The sequence below is a fragment of the Sturnira hondurensis genome, unplaced genomic scaffold (assembly GCF_014824575.4).
Source record: "Sturnira hondurensis isolate 20B ecotype Veracruz unplaced genomic scaffold, ASM1482457v3 Scaffold0001872, whole genome shotgun sequence".
In the NCBI taxonomy this organism is placed as follows: domain Eukaryota; kingdom Metazoa; phylum Chordata; class Mammalia; order Chiroptera; family Phyllostomidae; genus Sturnira; species Sturnira hondurensis.
Window position 1 is genome coordinate 3,079,596 of NW_028074503.1, and position 20,912 is coordinate 3,100,507.

General features: G+C 50.0%; 1 protein-coding gene across 2 annotated transcripts in view; it reads left to right on the plus strand.

Moving 5' to 3' along the window:
- Positions 1-2,866: 2,866 nt before the first annotated feature.
- Positions 2,867-20,912, plus strand: part of CABLES1 (Cdk5 and Abl enzyme substrate 1) — a 98,866-nt gene continuing 80,820 nt past the window's right edge. Inside the window, exon 1 of one of the 2 annotated variants that reach the window (XM_037031901.1) lies at positions 2,867-4,174. In XM_037031901.1, coding sequence (XP_036887796.1) covers positions 3,369-4,174 — 806 coding nt within the window. In that variant the 5' untranslated portion in view covers positions 2,867-3,368. The remainder of the gene's footprint in view (positions 4,175-20,912) is intronic. The other variant, XM_037031893.1, reaches the window with a different exon arrangement.

A 20,912-nucleotide genomic window follows, 5' to 3' on the forward strand; every position in this document is an offset into this window, starting at 1 on the left:
TTGTTTTTTCTTTTTTAATATTTTGAAGACATTTCTATTTGTTGTAAGATTGCTCACTTAAACAGAATCTGCCTTTCATTTTTATTCAAATGTGACCTGAGCTTCTGTTTTCCACTGTTTTCACTGTCAAGGCCACAAGGCTAAAGGTCACTTTTCCTTTTATCCTTTTTGTAGCGAGGTGGCCTTGTGCCCATGGAAGTTGCTCAATATTTGATCAGTAAATAAGTAGATGGAAAATAATTACATCTGGAGTAATGCAGGAAGTAGATTAGGTTGGTATATAACAACAGACACTTTTCTGAAAGTACCTTAAGTTTATAAAATGCTTCTCGTTCAGTCTCATTCGTCCCTCCGAATAACCCACCAGAGGAAACTTGTGGAGAGGTTAAGAGGCTTGCTCTTGACACCCAGATCCTCTTCCTCAAAAACTTCTATTACTTCCATTAGAGTTGACGCTGAAATAGAAATTTAAGATTAAATCCGGAGTTGGCCTCCTCCCTTAAAACATCCTCACCAGCAGAGGGCACCAGAACACGTACAGGTCTACGAATAACGTCTGCACACCGGCCCAGCCACCGTAACAGCTAGGTAACATGGGGCAAATTATTTACTTCTGAGCTTCACCTGCAAAATATTGATTTTAATGTGCTCCACTCCAGGGTGGTAACAGGGTTAGAAACATCCTGTAGCTGGCACCCAGTAGGTGAACAGTAAGTTGCATCTGTCATAACCCTAATAAGGATCGCCTGAGCAGTTTGAAGGTAGATATTAATGCTTCTTTGATGCTTCCATAAATATTTTAAATTAGTTTGCATATTTGGCATTTAGGACAAAGAGTTATATCAAATGGGCAAGTACATTAATATTATGAAAAAATTTTAATACTCAATGCTGACCAAAGAGTGAGGAATCAGACTGAAACTTTTCTAGATGAAAAGCCTTAAGAACATGATGTGCCGCTTGCCCCAGAATCTATTTAACCTAAAAAAATAATATTAGATGGTAGCAAGGCTGAGAAAAGCAAAGAATGTCATCACTACTCCCTGTAACAAAAAATTGGAAACAGCCTAAATGTTCAGTGTAAATGTTCAGGTTTCATAATTATAATCTGTCTTGCAAATTGAACATTATGTGGTCATTCATATAATGCTACAGAAGAATATTCCAAATGGAAAGGTGATCACAACACAGCAAGCAAAAAATCACAAGACATACAGAGCCTGCTTTTGCTTTTGTTTAAAAACATACACGGGACAAAAATCAAAATTTTAAGTTATTTTCATGGGACATGAGATTGTTAATGATGCTTTTCCCCCCTACTCCTCTTTGCTTATCTTATTCTCTAACTGTTCTGCAATTAATATTTATCACTTTCATAATTTAAAAAAAACAGTGTTTTCCTTTACACGTGTTGAGTCATCATCGTCTTTCACTGAACACTACCTGCTGGCACAGCCAGCCCAGTGCCCATGGAAAAAAAATTAATTGTAATAAAGCAGCTCGGAAGTTTCTATGTAGTTAGTTAAACAAAGTAATTAAACTCCTGATGAAATTTCACAGAGCCGGTCAGCAACCATTGCCCTAGCTGCTGTAAAGCTTCTACCATAAATAGACAGCAGGCTTCACTTTTTCACAAGGCCTAAGAATGGCCTAAAATAAAATATCAACAATTGTTTGTGTAAAGGGCCAGGTGCCATGTTTGTCCTGAGCAAATGTAACCTGAAACTCCCCCATATCTCACCCTCCAGGTTGGCTACACGTCTGAACAGGGTGTATTTGCTCTCCATTACTCAATGTACTCTCCTGAACTTGAAATGGAGTGGAATTTCAATGTAGAGTTATCCGTTAGCCCCAGGGCTAAACTTAAACCTTTAATTAAATTAATTCATCGATCTCAAACACATCGCTTCTCCCTCAGAAAAGTGTTGAGCGGTTTCTTAGATATCGCAGAGCTTGACTCAGTGTGCGGGTTCCTCATTACACTTGAGAAGTCACCCAAACAGCATTGGGAAACCAGCGCACGTGTTCAGCTCGCCCCAGCCCCCTCCGCACTTACTGCTCGGGACAGGCAGGGCGGGCACTGCTTCAGGGTGCGGCTGGGGTACTGCGTTCAGCGATTCCTCCCAGGCCCAGAGCTGCAGCTCCGGGCAGGAATCCATATTTACAGAAGACGTGATAAGTGCCAAACGGATGTTATCAAATGAATGACAGAAAGTACATGTTGGCCTCAGTTTATATAAGAGGAAAAGAGATCAGAATCCACAAAAATCTGCAATGTAACAAGGGGAAAGGGGTGCGAGGCCATCTTAGTCTACGCGTGTCTTCATAGAAAACGAAGCACGTTTCAGGACCAAAGCAAAAATTCACGTTGGCCTTTGCTAAGAGATAAAAAGTGACAGCCCCATCCAATGGGGATGTGTACGTTATTCTGACCAGTCAAAAAATGTTCACGCCCCTGGGATCTTCAGCGCCCCGGCCGTGTGTGTATCTCAGGGGCTGCACCCTCGGCCTGAGAATGAATGAGACACAACCTCAACGATTAGCGAGTTTTCAGGTGGGTCAGTCCGTGTAAAGGGGCTGGTGACCCACCCGTGTTACTATTAATAAGGACTTCTTGGGGCCCAACAGCAGCGCGGAGGCCAGTCAACGAGCTCGAGGGCCAAGTCTAGGTGTCACTCCAAATACTGACCTGCAGACCCACCATTCTCCCAGGACCGTGTCCTCACGCCGTGACCCAAGGGGCTCTACTCGGACCCCCAACTCCCAGTCTGAGCGTGCGGAGGAAAACGTGCTCGGCCCCCGCCTCCGGCTCCGGCGAGCCGCGGGACCCAGCAACTCTCCCCAGGAAGCTCAAACCACCAGGACAGCCTGGTGGATCCCCTTGCCCGCTCGACTTTCTCTTCCTCCTCTTCCTCTTCCTCCGGCCCTTTGCCTCTTGCCGCCGGTCTCTGCGGCCCCCGCCTGCGGCTTTGTTTTCCTCCCAGCTTTCATTCCCCACACGTGATACTGTGTTATTGCAAAGAGCGCCCTGGAGCGCGAGCGCGGGGCGCGCGCACCTATAAATACGGACACCCAGGCCGGCCGCGGGAGAACGCGGGGGCAGGGCTCGCCTGCGACCGAACGCTTGGGCGGCCAGTGGGCCGCCAGCGAGCGAGTGAGTCGCACGCGTGGGCCGGGGCGGCGGCGTCCTCCGCGCGATTAGTGAGGGGCCAGCATGGCCCGCCCGCTGGGGGGCCGGTCCGCCGCGCACGCCGCCCGCGCCCCGTGCCCTGCCCAGCCCGGGTCGCCGGCGCTCGCGCCCGCGTCTTAGCAGTCGGGCGCCGCTCGCTTGTCCCGGCGTCGCGGAAATATCGCCGCAGACGGACACAATGGCGGCGGCTGCCGCCACCCCCAGCACGGCCGCCTGCAGCAGCAGCAGCAGCAGCAGTGGCGGCGGCACCGACGCCGCGGGCACCAGCGGATTGCAGCAGCCGCCGCCGCCACAGCCCCAGCCCGCGGCCCCCGCGCCGGCCCAGCCGCCGCCGCCAGAGCCCCCCAGGAAGCCGCGCATGGACCCGCGGCGCCGCCAGGCTGCTCTCTCCTTCCTCACCAACATCTCGCTGGACGGACGGCCGCTGCTGCAGGACGAGGACTGGGGCAGCAGCGAGGAGGGCGGCGCGGCCAAGCCAGGCGCCAGCAGCGCCTGCGGCGCGAGGACTCGGCTCAGCCAGCTCGCCGCTGCCGAGCGGGGAGGCTGCAGCGCGCTCACGGCGGCACTGGCAGCGGGATCTGGTTCATGCATCCCGCAGCCCTCACCGCTGCCGACCTTGGTCCCGGGCGGCCTCGGGGCGGCCCGGGTGCTCGCGAGCCCCCTGGGCGCGGGCCGGGCGTCCGGGGACCAGTTGCAGCCGCTCCGGCAGGCGCCTCTCGCCGCCTGCGCTCAGCCGCAGCTGCCCGACGGGCAGGAAGAGTTGGAGGAGGACGATGCCTTTACCAGCGAGCAGGTGCCGGCGGCCGCTTTCCTGGGCTCCGGCACCCCCGGGAGTGGGAGCGGCAGTCGGAGCCGCCTCAACTCGTTCACTCAGGGAATCCTGCCCATTGCCTTCTCTAGGCAGACCTCTCAGAACTACTGCTCCTTGGAGCACCCGGGCCAGGGGGGCAGCACCAGCGCCTTGGAGCAGCTGCAGAGGTCCCGGTGAGTATGCGGGGCGGACGCGCGCCTAGCTCCGCGTCCCTCACTGCCGGCTCCTTGCCGCGGGACACTGGTTGCTCCCACCTTCCGGAGCCCTTCCGGATCCCTGAGCTTCTGGCCCGAATTCCAGACCACTAGGGCGCGCGAAAGTGGGAGAGTCCCCAGGGAGCGTGTGTTCACACGTGTGTGCACAAAACCAGCGCTTGCAGAGCAGAAGCACCACGGTCTTGCAGTGAGTGGGTCCGGAGTTAGGAGTTGCGGGAGCCCATTAAAAAGCGGTGCCGAACCCGTTGCCAGGAGGAGATCTCGAACTTGCAGAAACCGTCCCGGTCCAGACACGGAGACGTGCTCTCCCCTACTCCAGGCGAAACCTGGCCGGGCGCAGAGTCGAGCAGTGGGTCCGACCCGCAGCTTGGCGCTTGGCGGCGTTGTTAAGCCCGAACTTGTCGCAAGCACGCGGTGAATCCCTACTGAGAAATTCCTGCCTGCGCTCAGGTATTCCTGTCTCAGGAAAACTTGGCGTTTTTCTTTTACTTTCCTCAAATATTGTAAAGTCCTTCTTACATTCCCTTGATCCAGGGGGTGGGGAACAGGGAGAAAATAGAGTTTGGAAATTCCTTTTTCCATTCCAAGATGAATTTGCTAGAGTTAGTTAAAAGCGTGTTGTACTTGCTAGTTTATCTGCAGGCATTAAGCACTAGCAAAACCATGAAATGTTGGACATTTGCTTATTGTTCAGGAAATAGCTGGAGCTTGTCACCATATATTCAAGGGAGGGCTGAGAGTTAGACCTGTGTCAGACAGTGGGACTGAAATTGGAAGAGGACCAGAGTAGGGGGGCGGGGCATGCTGGCCTGTTCCTGAGAGAGGGTATCATCCGCCCTGAGGAGTCAATGAGGCCTCCTATGCAGTTAGTTATAGCCTTGACTCCACCCTTGCTCAGTTTAACCTGAGGCCTCAGTTTCCTCTACTGGGATGGGCCCTTACTAATATTTTGCAGGCCTCGAGATGAGAAGGGAGAACATTTTCTGTTCTGCCTTCCCTCCTGTAGTGCTCATCTGAAAGCTCAGGCATGCTCTGGCCTAAGTCAGAAGGTGGCCTTTTGGAAAACTTAACTTCCTTCCCCGAGGGACAAATGGGGAAGAGCAAGCTGGACTCATCCAGAAGTTTTCTGAGTCTCTTTCTTCCCAAGTGGGTGAAGTCATGACCCTGCTCAGCACGTAGCATAGCAGTGTGACTCCACAGAGCTGCAGGCAGGGGTGAGGGGTAGGCCAGCAGCCTAGTAACTGTAAGGATGAGTTTCCAAGACTGGGCACTGGTGACAGTCTGTCCTCGGCATTTCTTGTCAGCACATACATCTCCCCATTAGCGGGTGAGTGAATGGGAGGGAAATCCCTTCCGTTCTGCGTGAGTGGTGCACACTCAGCAGTCTCTGGGCAGCTCGATATTACCACCTGACATGACTCACTGGCTCGAAGCGTGTATGGTTTGAGCATAAGCCCAGCGAGTCCAGAGGGTCACGACAGGAATTGTAACAAACCTACATGTTATTTGAAGCCAGTGTGCAGGGCCAGTCTGTGCCTCCTGGTAGACAGATGCGTTCTTGTGAGAAGAGCAGAGGAATATCAGATTACCTCACAATTTGTTTCCAAGAATCTCATCTAAGGGGTCATGGAGGATCTTGTACGCTAGTACTTCTGATCCAAAGAATACCTAGAATTCAATCTCTGATCCTTCCGTTGTGAAGCCTGTGTGTGTTCGATCTTTCCCCACAGCACACACACTGAGACGGGTCAGTCAGTGCACGGCACCGAATTTGGCCCTGTGTGATGTGTGCCCACGTTTTCCGCCCAAACTTTCAGGGGAAAAAAGCTTTCATTTTACTTTTTTAATCCAGTTGTTTATGTATTTATGTTTAGATACTTGGTTTTTGTATTATAAAGGAATTTGAGCATTTATTTTTTAACATTATGGTGCAAGAAACTATATGTAACAAATAATTACAAACGACAAGAACAGATACAAGGTATTTCAGGTACTACCCATGTAAAATGTGCAGCCTTATTTTTTCCCTCCAAAATATAGGCACATTACACACGGCAAAATGTGGTGTTTTGTTTTTTTTTTTACCTAACAGTCACATTCATTTTGCTCCTTTGGAATTTTCTATAACCGACAAGTTGATAGGCATTTAAAAAAATTACAGCTGTCCACAGAAACAGCTTCAAATTTAATGTACAGAGAGGAGGTAAATGGGTAAAACTTGATTTAAGAAAGGCCTTGAAGAGCTAGCTTGGCCACCAAGGGTTGGAGTGGAAATATCCTGAGGTGCTTTGTTCCCTGCACTGTACTGCCTTTAAGAATTTTGTGAGAAGCAAGTTGCTTTTGTGATTACTGAAGAGTTCTTTAACCTGCCTGGACAAAGCGGTGTAGATTACAGGCTCATTCGAAGGAGGCCCAGGGCCGGTTTGCAGAATGCCATTTGCTGTCCTGGTGTACCTCACTTTAAGAAACCTGCGAGGCTGGCTAGTCCCATACCCTCCTTCATGGATGGTCTCCTGGCATGTTGTTTTTAAAATCAAATTATGCTTTCCTTGGATTTGTTTCTTGCTATTTAAGCCTTGCTGCTCAGAAGTGCGGGCTCTTTGACCTTCATGGGAGCTCTCGGCAATGGAAATTCTCAGACTCCACTCTAGATTGCTTGAGTCCAAATCTGCATTTTAACAAGATCCCTTGATGACTCATATACAGTGGGACATTTGGAAAGCATTTCCATAATGTATCCGAAACCCGCCTTTTTAAAACTAAACTTGAGATTTTGCAAATCGGGTTTGTTATGGATATATAAAAATCAGAATTACCCCATCTGAAATACTGAAACCCTTTCTTTTTTTTGTTATGTGGTCAATCTGGACACTTGTGAAACCAATCACAATTATTGCTTAGACTTTTAGACTTTGAAATATGACACAGAGGGAAATTTCCGTGCCCAGGCCTGGCACAGCTGTGTTGATGGAATGACGATGACACAACCTCTGTGCTCTGGGCTGGATGCTTGACATTTGTCACATTTAATCCTCACCGCCAGGTAGGTTCTTTCACAGACCCAGGGTAGCCTCTTTGTTTGGGCCCCCTTCCCGCCCAGCTTCGCTGCTACTTGCCATTCTCTGTTGTAATTTCTGGGGAATCCAGGGCCGTGGGCCTCATGGCCGTCTCCAGCCCTGGGGAGCCAGCATGCCTGCCGGGTTGGCTCTTAGGCTAGGTGTCAGAGGTGGGAGGTCAAAAAGATGCCTTCTAGCTTGATCCCCTGTCGTGTGTCTCTGTTTGGGCTGTGAGCTCCAATGAGAAAGGTGGGCGAGAGGGTGTGTACATTTATAAGGTGTATTTTAAGGTTTCCTTTCACTTTAAAATTTTTGTGTAAGGCAGCAACTGGCAGCATCCTGGATTACCCCACTTCCTAGAGCTTCTGAATGACAGACAGCCACCCAGAAGCCCCTAGAGTCTCAGCCACTAATGGGAGGGGCGCATGGCGACCAGGGTGTTGTATTTAAAATAATGGGAGGGTTTTGCTTCTTAGAACACCTGAGTTAGCACTGTGCCTTCTGGAGAGTTAGGCCTTAAAAGGGAGGAGGTCATGGGGTACAAAAGAGCCCCCAAGTCTTGGGTTTGATTTCTGATGCCACTGTGTGACCCAGAGCAAGTTAATCAGCTTTTCTGGGTCTGTTTCCTCATGAGAGACTCGGCCTGTGTCTTGGGCTCTTTCAAGCGCTAATTGCACTTATCATTTATTATTGAGAGCTGACTGTAAGGGGGGGGGGAGAGTAGAAATAAATGCTTTGTACATATATGGGCTTTTCAAATGTACATGTCTGTAGAATAACAAGGGGATCTTCATGAAAGGCAGATTCTGTTTCTGCAGGTTTGGGAGGGACCTTGATTCTGTATTTCTAACTAGTTCTCCGGGCTGCAAAGGAGCTGCCCTTTGAAAAAGCAGGCTTTGCAGGTACTTTCTTCCACCTGGGAGGCCAAGAACACTACGGCTCAGAGATGTTAAGTTACCTGCTCAGGGTCAGTCAGCATTGAAACACAGTGCAGGCTCACTTCACATCCCACTGATGTACAGACTTGGAGCTTCTCACCACGCCCCGCCCCCCTTGCATTGCCCCGCTTGGGGTGAGACCCGGGCTGGTGCAGTGACTGTAGTCTTGGTCTTTACCAAGAAGAAAAATATGAGCTCACTGGGGATCAACAACCAGAGCTAAGAGGGGGAATCAGGCAGTTTTTCCTGACTTTGTCACCATGTTCCTTTGGGACTCAGGCGAGCCGCCACTCTGTGCTCTCCAGCTGCCACCTGACCCGTCTGGATCTCAGAAGCCTGTAAAAGACTTTGAACTCCTCAGCAGTAAGCAAACCCAAGTTATTGTGCAGACATTTTTTTTCCAGCAACATGAATTATGGAAACCAAAGCTGCTGCCACCCGAGGCCAGCCAGGCTCTGCCAGGACGCTACCCCCCCACCCTGCACCCCCGCTCAGGGGGCACCGTGCTCTGCTACGGCTGGGGCAAGTGGCCCGAGATTCACCCGCTGTCCTCTTCCTGGCAGTCACAAAGCCTGTAATGGTGTGGGTAAGCTCAGAAGGGGAAATAAATCGGAAGCCTGCTTACTGCTGGCAAGTGCCCAGGGAGGGCAGCAAGTTCAAGTGTGACCTTTTGCCGTCCAGGAAGGGCAGGGAGAGCTGCAGCATGGTTCTGTACTATGTCCCCAAAGCTGTCCCAGGAAGCTCTGCCTGCCTGGCCTGTTTTCCTTCAGAAGGAGAGTTCTGAGGCGGGGAGAGGGCCAACTGCAGGGAGCCTTTAGAGAACACACTGAGAAGGAAAGGTAGGTGAGGCCAGGTGAGGTGGCGTTATGGGAATCAGGAATGCCAGACCAGGACTTGGCAACCCCAGACTCTGGGCCTGAGCCTGCCGTGGCTGGTAACCCTGGACAGTCTTGCCTCACGCCCTGCCCGTTTTCAGATTCCTTGTGGAATCGAAGGGCCAGCCGGGACAGATGAACACCTCATCTCTTCCCGCCCATCTGAGTCCTGTGGCCTGCTGCGGAGGCTGGGCGGGTTTAGCGTAGGGGTGTTCGGATAACCTAACTTTAGAATCAGACGCAGACAGGTGTTAAGTTTGTTCCATGTGGCTTTGGTTGGCAGGGTGTGCACTAGGGAGTGAATGAATGGGTTTCCCTTGGTGTAAGGGAGATCGTTACAAGACACCTCCTTTCAGCTGCGCTCCATCTGGCATCAGAGGTGTCATAACTGGACTGACAACTCAAGGAGTCTGTCCAAGCTGGAAGCCACTGCCTGTGAGGCGGTCGGTCCTCAGCCACCACCACTCGCATCTCAAAAGGGATTTACAGGAATCCCCTCTGTTGCCAGAAAGCCTTCAAGTGTGCAAAGTACTTTGTCGGACATTGAATTCAGCTCCTAGCAACATGGAGGGACAGGAATCCAAGGTCACAGAGTGGGCACAGAGTGACATTGGTGCTTCGTTAGATGCATCAGGCATGTTGCAGAGAACATTCTAGCATTGGGCCTTTATGCCATGTGTCGTTTATTCAGAAAGCATTGAACATAGTGACTGTCAGTTAGGAGTGCCTCTGGCCCATCACACAGACGTGCTGGGAGACGTGCATAGAAAGGCTGCTCATCCCAGGGAGGAGTGCTTGGTTAGAGGTGAGCTCCATGTCTGACCAGGAGCTCACCTGTGGGGGTGAGCTCATCTCATGCTCTCCCCGCAGGGCCTGGCTTAGTGCCTTGACGCAGTATTTTTGGCTAATGGACCTGTCCCAGGCATTATTCTAAGCTCTTTCAGGGGCTTAAGCAAGTTCATGTGTAGAACAACCCTCAGACAGCACAACTTTGTTATGCCCATTCTTAAGCACAGAGAGGTTAAGTGACTTGCCCAGGGTCCCTCAGCGCACACGTGGGAGCTGGGTTCAAACCTGGCACTCTGGCACCGGAGTCTGTGTCCTTCTAAACCACTGCCAGCGCTGTGGTTTGTGAGTCAGGCTCATAAATGCTTATCAAACTGGCTTCGGCTGAACGGGGCAGAAGATGGCCTAAATGCTCCCTAAAGGCACTGCTTACCTGGCGGCTTCCTCATTTTGGTTTCTGCCTTTCTGTCATTCAGGAAGGACCTCTGTGTGTGAGGACCCCGGGGACAGTCCAGGGTACACCGAATACTCCATGGCTATAGGGCTCAGTGCTCCCTAGCACCTGGCCTGCTTCCCCGCTGCTCAGCCACACCTCTTTCCTGTCACCTGTGTTGCCTGTTTTGTGCGTCTGGTGCTTCCATGCCTTGAATTGTTCAGGCCCTGGTCGCGTGGGAGCACGGGCCTGGCGCCACAGGGACTGTGTCTATGGGTCTGGCTCTGCCACTCAGTTTGTGACCATGTTCTCATCTATGAAATGGGAACAATAACAGCTCCTTCCCAGGCGAGTTTGCTTTGTTTGGACTCTCCATATCCTCCCAGCTTCCCCCTTTCCCCTTACTGCCCAGGGGTCTGCAGACTGTGGCCCACCCATGGGCCAGATGTGGCCACTGGCTGTTTATAAATAAAATTTTCTGGGAAACAGCCTGCCCGTTCATTTCTGTATTGTCTTTGGCTGCCCTTGTGCTCCAAGGACAGAATTGAGTAGTTGCGGCAGAGACCACGTGGCCCAGAAAGCTTAAACTATTCATTCTCTGGCTCCTGGCAGGAGGAGTGTGTCACCCCTGCCCTAGTCCAGGGCTCTGTACTTTGGAGGCAAGCGCTGGTCCCAGTCAGCTTACTCCTGGCTTCTGTTTGGAGCCGCCAACACCTTCTCCCCCAGCTGAGACCCACATCCGATCCCATCTGTTTTAAATTCCTTGTATTTCATGGGAGGCACCTGTGGCTACAACCACTGCAACCCCCTAATCCCCCAAATAGGTATAATTGAGGATTATACCCATTTTAGAGCTGTGGAGACTGAAGCTTGTTAACAAAACTTGCCCAAAACCTCATAACTGGAACCTACAGCTAGATTTTGAACCTGGTTTCTCTGGCTTCTAAGCTGGGTTTCGTCTAGACCTGCGAGTGTGCTCTATGGCTCCTCAGGACTGAGGAATCTGGGAGCTGGTCGGTGACCTGAGACTGGTCCCGATTGGGAGGATTTGCACCACAGGAAGCAGCCAGCTTTATAAGTCAGGGCATTTTCTTTCCTTCCAGAGAGCTGGTCTACCAGCACCGTGCCCCAGGGTTACACCGCACAGCTCTCTGTTCCCTCTTTCCCTGGAGGTGGGGAAGGGAACCTGTGCAAAATGTCGCCCTCAGAGGAAGAGTGTTAAAAACCAGGTGTGTCTATGAGACTGTTACTTCACAGAGTTTTGTGAATTTCCCCATAGGCTACCTCAAAAAAACCTGATCCACTCGAATTTTATCCTACATGCAATTTTAAAATCCAGACATTTCATAGACATTGAGGGTTAGACAAGACTGCTTAGTATTACATGTAGGAATCAAAATCATTAGCCCTTACTCTTTATAAACGGCATAATGTTGTATTTTTGTTGGGTTTTTAAAAGCCTCCAAGAACATATAGTCAGTCAGTCAGGATTTCTTATTCCCCGCCCCCCCCCACCTTTGTTTGTGGTAGCATTTCGGGTAATTGCACACTGGTTTATATCTAACAGGGTTTTCATTAATGTAGTTTGGGGTTCATTGCTGCACATTCAGTCACAGAGACAAAAGCTTATAAAACAGAACAGGCACATGTTAGAAGCGTAGGACTTGGAACAGTATAACTGTGTGTGTGTGTGTGTGTGTGTGTGAAAGGGCCCTGCCTTGGCCCAGGTTTAGAATCAGGTGTACTGAAATCCAAGTTAAATTGTGTGGTATGTAGAGGACAAGCCCTTCCGGTAGAGACTAAATATTCAAGCATGCCACAGCTTTCTGTGTGCCTAGTGCATCGAGGTTTATGTTAAAGCACTTTACTCCCTGACCCAATGATTTATAACGTAATCTGTTGACTCTGATCATCTCAGGGAGGGTGGGAAGGGGGAAATGTGAGGGACTGGCGGAGGGGCGGGGTCTGCTGCTTTTTGCTGAACTACAGAAATTGGCACCGTAGGGGGTAAGTGGTGGATCTGCTGTTGAAAGGTGGTCCTGAGGTATTGCGTTTTATGGAGTTGAAGAAAGTTTGGTCTTTCAGAGAGACCAGTGAAGGAGGAGGAGGAGGTTACAAATACCCAAGGTAATTGTGTGGGTAATTGAGGGGCTCAGTTGATCTATCACAAAACAAACATCTCATAATAGAAGTTTGATTTACTTGTTTGGGGCTTTACAGAAATTTACAAAGTGCTTTCCTATGTGTTATTTCGTCAGGTCATTTCAAAAAGGCACTGTGGTGGCCGTCTTATAGGTTAGAAAGTCAAGACCACGGAGAACTGAGTGACTCATCTGCGGTTGAGCGCTCCATTTGTGGAAGAGCTGGAATTTTGAAACCTGTTTTCTAATTATAAGTCAAGAGCCTTCTTTAAACTAATTTTTTATTGAGGTAGTATCAGTTAATAACATTATATACATTTCAGGTGTACAACATTGTAATTTGATATCTCTATCTCTATACTCTATTACATGCTCACCACCCAGATCTAGTCTCTATTCGTTACATTGTATTTGAGTACATTTGTTACCAATCCCCGCCCCCTCCGCCGCCGCCTTACCCTCTGGCAACCACCAGTCTGTTGTCTGTATCTGTGAGTTTGTTTCTATTTTGTTTTGTTAGTTCATTACTTACTTTAAGTCAAGAGTCTGAAAACAGAAAACTCTACCATAGCTGTATCACTGAAGAAAAACAAAGAACTCCATTAGGGGGCTGTGAAAGTTTATTCTCCCGCCCCAAATCCTCCACTTGCACATTAGCTAATCCCAAGAGAAGAAAAATGCCAGGCCCTCGTCCATTGCAGACCCAGGGACTAGAGCCAGGCAAGGGCAGTGTGTTCAAAGACAAAGAAATATTGTGCTATAGTCTTGGCCAGCCAGCACCTTCTCATCAAGCCAGATGCTGATTTTCATATGATAACCCCTGGGGCAGGCCGACAGAGCCCGGGTTTGGGGCACGAGATATGGAAAATTTCCCCAACAGCATCAGCTCTTTCCAAATAATAGTCTGGTCTCAGGTCCTCCTTTCCGGCACCATGCTGCTTGGCCTCCTCCCGAGACAGTTGGGTGAACAGGGTCAAGAGTCAAAAGACCAGCTTTGGAGTCAGCTTCTGCCACCTAATGGCACCTTTCAGGCAACTCATTTAATCCCTCTGAGCCTCCGCATCCTCATCTGTAAAACAGAAACAGTAATTCCTGCCTTCTGGGTGTGTTGCAAGCATTAAAATAAGAATGGGGCATGCAACACCCCGCAGAGGTCTGGCCCTTGGTGGTGGATCAGTAATATTGTAGCTATTAATTCTGTTCACAGTTGCCTTGTATCCTATACTGCCCATCAAGAAGCAGTTGAGAAACTTGGCAAGGTCAGCTGACATCATTGGGAGGGAGCTGTTTGCTTTGGTGGAGCTAATGCTGTGGTGCACTGAACAGGTAACTTGCTGCATTGTTTTAATTTCCAATAGTAGTGAAGTAAAATCAGAGCAGCAGAGGAAAACAGTACCCCCTCCATTAGGTGCTACATTTTGCCCCGAGTCACACAGTCCTGACCATTTCAGTTGCCAAAACAAAGGTCTTGGGGGCAGGAAAGCAAAAAGGGGTGATGGATTCATGTGTTCGGCGCTGTACCCTCAGAGCAGCAGGGCGATGAGGGCAGAGTGGCAGCGGGTCCAGCCCACACACGGAGGAGGCTCTCGGCAGCCCTGCTGGGCACGTGTGAGGGGAATGGACCTCTGAGGACAACTCTGGAAGGTGCACCTTGGCTCACTCCCCTTGCAGGAGCTGTGGCTCTCTCTCATTCTGTGGTCTTTGTGCTGCAGGCCTGGCCTCCTTGTCTCAGCAGAATACTCGAGAGTGTGAGGGCTCCTGGGGACACCTGGGGCCCATATGGCCATGGAGTCCTTCAGGCGAGTAGGTCTTACCTTTCCCCCTCGCTTCCCCTCCCTGTTCACAGGTTCCTCTGCATCCGACCCCCACCTCCTCTCTTTGAACTTCTGGTTAGACAGTGGGACTGTCCAGGGCTCCCAGGGGAGCCTGTTTGGTATTGGGTAAGTGGCAGCCCACACCCGTCTGTGTGCCAGGTTGTTGGCATACCTCTCTGCAGCAGTCGAGTGGTGGGGTTGTTCAGAGATCACTGGGGCCAGCACCCAACGCCCGGAGGAGAAGGAGGACGGCAGCCTGAGGCGGCCAGGCTCCCAGTTAGTGCGAGTGGTCAGGACTCGCCTCTGTTCCTGAGGTGAGTGCTGGCGGCCGTCCTGGATCTGGCCCTTGAGCTGGGCCTGCAGGTCGGCACCCGGAGCACTAGGTTTAGAGGTGAGTTTTATTTCAGGGGCGGGGGAGGCTTGTGAGCAGGGCCAGGTGTGAGCAGAGCTGGGTTTTTGAACACTGGAGGCGGGTGGGATGGAGGAGGGAGAACAGTGCGTTTTGGTGTCCTAGTTGTGGCTTCTGAAAGATGGACTCATGCACATCCCAGATTTTCTGTTCTACGCATTTGCTGTTCATCTACTTTTACACACATGGGATTTCAGAAAGAGTTTCATGTGGTTCATGGATGTTTGTTAAGTTCTCCCTGAGAGAGGGAGGTCAGCGTGGGAGCGGGCGTGGGAGTTGCAGGGAGAGGTGGGGGCAGCACAGAGGCCTCAGGGCCACTGGGCAGCCGCATGGGTTCCAGGCCCAGCCCTCAGTGGCACCACTGCTTGTCGTCCCTGGAGTCTGTGGGTCACGCAGCTCTGTGTGGTGGTTTGAGTAGTGTTCTCCAAAATGCCTGTCTACCTGTGCAGATATAATTAGGATGCAGTCTTACTGGAGTAGAGTAGGGTGGTCCCCAAAGCTGGAGTCCAGTGTCTTTACAAGAAGGCCACGTGAACACACAGAGACAGAGAGGAGGACACCCTTTGAAGACAGAAACGGAGATCGGAGTGATGCGTTTGCAAGCCAAGGAACGCCAAGCCTTGTCAGCAAGCACCAGCATCGGCAAGAAGCAAGGCACCATGGAATCTAGTGGGGGGAAAACCCAGACTCTGGACTGAACAATCCTGTTTTTGTTCCGTTCTTTGGCCCGGCTGTAGACCAGTCATTCTCGGGATGTGGTTGTCGGACCAGCAGCACCTGGGGAGCTTGTGGGGAGTGCAGTTCCCCAGGCCCCACCCCAGACCTGAACTAGCAGTCCTGGGGCTGGGGCCCGGCAGTCTGACCGTGCAGGCCCTGAGGTACATCTGGGGCTCCTTCAAGTTTGGGAACAACGACTGTAGACAAAGCTCCATGTGTCTCAGGCTTTATTGTACCTCCTGGAAGATGTAAATAGTGTGTGGTGTTGCATGAAATATTTTTGCTTTGCTTCAAGACATTTATTCCAGCACAAATCAGTGGAAAATCATCTGCTAATATAGGTCTCTGCCAAGAGCCCAGGTGCCTCAGGTTTGAGGTTGCACACACACCCTCAGAGTCAACATTCCTGTTTGGCCCCTCCCCTGTGCCTGCCAGCCACGCTGTTGGTCTGGGGAACTTCTAGACCAGCTTCAGTGAGTTTCTCTCACATGAGCTCTCCCTGCCTCCCGCCTCCTCCTGTCTGGCGCATCTCTGCTCTCATTTGTGTCCTGAGGCATTTTTTAAAGGATTTTGCTTATTTATTTTTAGAGAGAGGGGAAAGGAGGGAGAAAGAGAGAGACATCAGTGCGTGAGAGAAACATCAATTGTTGCCTGTCACCTCTTGTCCCTGCAACCCAGGCCTGTGCCCTGGTGGGAAATCAACTGGTGACCTTTCTGTCCTCAGGCTGGCACTCGGTCCACTGAGCCACACCAGCCAGGGCTAAAGCACTTTATGTTGGCCTCTATTTTAAGGTCATAACAGTTTTTTTCAAGTATTCCGATAGATGTGTTGGAAGCCTTCTTCCATGTGCCGAGGACTGACAATATGGTAGGACACCAGAGAGATGGGGTTCCTCCCATCACAGATCTTGGTATCTACTGTGAGAAATAGAGTTGGAGAAAGGCAACCGGAAAGGAAAAAAGGCACATAAAGTAAAATCTGAAGAGTGCTAGGGAGGGAGTCGTTGAGGTCTGTGAATGTCTGTTCCATGTGGTAGCCGGGAAACGTTTCTCTGAGGCAGGACATGGGTCGAGGCGGTAGGAACCGTATGTTCTAGGGCCGTGAGGTGGGATGTGCTTAGTCTGTTTAAGGAACAAGAGGAAGGCCAGGGTCATTGGAGCGTTGTGAACTCAGAGCCAGAATTGGGCCGGGGGCCACGGCACGCCGAGCCACGTGGAACCTGGTGGGGGGCGGTTCTCACCGTGTTGTAAGTGCAGTTGGAAGCCCTCGGAGAGTGTCGCGGTGGAGTGGTGTGCTCTGGCTTACCTTTACGTCCCCTGATGGCTGTGTGGCAAATGGACTGAAGGAGGACAAGCACGGATGTGGGGAGACACTGGGGAGCCTCTTGCTTCCAGGGAGTGTCCTGCTGAGAGACATGGCGGCCTGGACCAGAGTGAAGACAGCCAGGGGATGATAGACTCAAGATGCATTTTGGAGATAGGATAGACGGAACTTGTAGGTAACTTGGCTGGTCTCTACCATTACGGTGCTCGCTTTCACCCAGAGAGAGACTCCTGACTGATCCCCCAGCAGCTGTGAAGAATGCGGCTGTGCGGCGTGTTACAGAGGGGAGGCCCCTGGTCCTGGTGGAGTCTGTGATAAGCGCCCTGGCGAGTTTGACCTGGCTGTGGTGGGGAAGGCTGGTTTCTGGAGGTACTACTGAACTAAGGCCTGAAGGATGAACAGGGCTGGGGGGGGCTGGTCAGACCGCAGCACCGGCCTGGGCAGACTTCCTAGTGGGAAGACTTCCTGGAAGAAGCAGACAAAGGCCAGTGTGTCTGCAGCACAGACAGTGAGGAGGGGAGCGGGTGAAATAAAGGCCACATTGAGGATTTCGACCTGCTTTGTGAGAAGGTGGGAAGCCATCAAAGGGCTATTGGCCATGTAGAATCAATCAGACTTGTGTTGAAAGGTTTGCGCCACTGCTGTGTCGGGGAACAGGTGCAGGAGGGACGACACAGAGGGGAGGACACCGGAGAATCCACTGCAGTGCTCCAGGCAGGAGATGTGGGCATTGGGACAGGAGTGGTGGTGACGGGGTGGGGAGAATTGGGTGGATTCCAAGGGATTTAGGAGGCAACCGAATGGCCTTGGAGATGGATTGGCTGTGGAGGATGGGGAGGCGAAGGCATCAAGGGAAACACCTTTAGTGTGAGGACTGATTGGATGGCAATGCCATCCCTGTGACAGGAAGGACAGTGTGGCCCAACCTAATGCTACGCGTTTAAAAAAAATAACTATCTAGAAGAAAAAATGTGTAGCTGAAGATTTTATTTCCTTTATTTTTATTTTTTTCTAACCTGGTGGCTTTACTCTCTAAATAGCTCCAGGTAGCATATCTATAGGGTTATAAATATCCTTTTTAAAAAAGATTTTTATTTATTTATTTTTAGAGAGAGGGGAAGGGAAAGAGATAGGGAGGGAAACATTGATATGTGAGAGAAACATCTATTTATTGGTTGCCTCTCACGTGCCCCCTACCGGGGACTGGCCTGCAACCCAGGCATGTGCCCTGATCGGGAACCCTGCTGGCGACCTTCCCCTCACTGGATGACGCCCAACCAACTGATCCACACCGGTCAGGGCATAAATAAATGTTTGAGTAAGGACTTGCATGTGGACATGTCCCCTTTTCTTCCGAAGTGGAGAATGATGTTTATACTTAAAGAGAGGTCATCTCAAGTTTTACACTTATTTCCAATGTTTCTTGGCCTAAAAATGTTAGTACCTTTTAAGGTAAATATTGAACAGATCAATTTCAAGTAAATACCCCAAATCAGATTTTACTCATTTAATTTTAGTTAAAGACATGTCATTTCTCTTCATTAAAGAAGAAAATCCTTGAGTGAGGTCATAAGATTTTTCCATCATTCCCTAGTTCAGCTTGCACGTATTTGCAACTAATTACCAGGTGCTGACGTCTGAGTTATTTTGAATGTGGAGAATAAAGACTGATTCTCTGAGAGAATAAGCAATGGCTCTCCCAACTGCATTATAATCTGCTGCAGTTCACTAAATGATGCTGTGTCTGTGTGGTTGCATACTTCCGAGTAAGGTCGGGATGCAGTCTTAATATTCCAGCAGCAATTGCATCTCTTTCTCACCTTATTGATGGTTTTGGTCATATGTTAGTCCCACCTTATCTATGGGAGTATGTTGTAGGACCCCCCGCCCCTTCACAGGGGATGCCTGGAACTGTGGAGAGTGCAAATTCTATATTCACTCTGTTCGTTCCTACATGTAAACACCTGTGGTAAAATTTCATGATTAAATAGGCACAGTAAGAGATTAACAGCAACAACTACTAAAAAGTGGCACAAATGTGGTCACTCGTTTCAGTCCCCTGCAGGCTCGGTGCCCTCTGGCACCACGCATTGCCACCTGCAGAACGCTTTCCATGCCTGTCAACCAGCACAAAGTTAACTAAGCCTTTTCCGGCTTAACTCGGTGCTTAGCCGGCTTAACTCGGTGCTTAGCCGTCGCATGCCGTGGCTGGCGCTTTGGCAGTTTGAGGTGTGCCTGCAGACCTAGCACGCATTTGTTTTCCTTCACAATTTCATGGATAGATTTGTTCTTGCCGTAGAGATGAGCAGCCTCACCCTGTGATTGTTTTTCTTAAGTTGAGAACTTTCACCTTGTCACTCAAAGGAAACACTGTATGGCTTCTATTGGCATGTTGTCAATGCCAGCATCACAACTCTTGCGTGTTGGGGCCATTATTATTAAGTAAAATAAGGGTTACTTGAATACAAGCACTGTGATACTGTGACAGTCCTCCCGATAACCTTGATGGTGGCTGCTGAGTGACTAATGGTAAGAAGTGTCTACAGCCTGGCAATGCTAGACCAAGGGATGGTTCATGTCCTGGGTGGGACAAAGATGACCAGGGCTTTCATCACACTACTCAAAATGGCATGCAGTTTAAAACTTAGGAATTGTTTATTTCTGGGATTTTTCTATGAGTATTTTAGGACCCCTATTGACTGTGGGTAACTGAGACTGTGGAAAGCAAAACTGCAGCCATGGGGCACAACTACAATGGTACGCTTGGTGGACACTAAAGTTATGATCTAGGGAGCCACATGGAAATTGCTTCACACACGTTCCAGAGCTGCTGTTTCCTAAATGCGACCTTAGGTCAATTCTGTAATCTTCGTGAGCCTCAGCTCTCATGGGGGGAGGGGGATAATGTTTCATAATGAGATACCGCATAGCATGACTGCCAGGATTAAATCTGATGACTTCTGTGGAGCACTTAGCACAGTATCGGGCGCACAGTTGGTTCTCAGTATTTACTGTGACGGTTGTATCCCAGGTCTTTGCAGGTACTCTGCATACTGTGTAGGGGCTGATATCACCACACGGATGTGGGACTTGAACTCTAGGGAGTTAACTTTTCCCACCAAGTCACCGCAGAGCTCCGTTGAGCCGCCGTCCAGTCTAACCCTGAAGCCCACACTCCTGCCGCTGTGCTTTACTGCCTTTGACGCGTGTAACATTTTTTCCAAACAAGTTTTGTGGCCCTCCTGGGAAAAACAGGTTCCGTTTTAGGATCCAGGGGCTGTTTCTCACACACGCACTGCTTAACACTTGCATGTCTCAGAGTGCATGCTAATGTTTGTGTCGTTTTCCTCTGCCACCCGCGTGTGCCTGTGGAGCTGTCAGGGGGGAGCTGCCATGTGTATGTCGAGTGACTAAAACAGATTTTGTTTTCATTTGACCACGTTCACTCCAAATGCCAGTGAATAATCGAAGCCCCGCGGTTTGGAAGAGAAGGGAATGATATATTGAAATCCACTCACCCAATCTGTATTTCACAGAGCTGGAAAGAATTTAACCTGTACAGCTTATTAAGAGGTGCAACATTTGTTATGTATAACTTTAATTCTTTTGGAGCCAGGAAAATAAAAGTCAAGGCTGGAATATAAGGTATGTGCAGGCTGGTGAAATCTGGATTGAAAAAAAATATTTATATGAGACTTCAACTTTGATTTTATATTGTCACAAATTAATACCAGATGCCTGCATTTCACAGACTTCCAAGCTGATCTGAGAGTGTGAGTTGGAAAACAAACTGCTTTGCCAATTGGAATGCTGATTGATATTTTAGAAGTTTCTTTTTGTTTTCGAAGGGAAAATAATGCATATTACAGGCCTAGCAAACAGAACTTTCGTAAATGGCAATTAACAGAAGATGCCCAAGGGAGGAAGTCTCCAGTTTCTTTTTATAACCCTGGCAAAAGTAATTGAGGTGACATTTTATTAGCATTGGCGTCTCCCACTTGCACTGGGAGCTAGTTCAGCTTTGTGTTGCCGTGTCCAGAACTAGTAGCTTCATTTCCAGTTTCCTTCACCCTCGGGTCGGAGGAGAAACACAAGAGCACTCTGTCTGGGGCCGCTGGCCTCGTGTGGTCTCCGTGTGGCAGGACCCCAGGCTGATGGGGGAGCTCGCATGTTTCCCCTATGGTTTGAAAAAGTGGCTTTTAA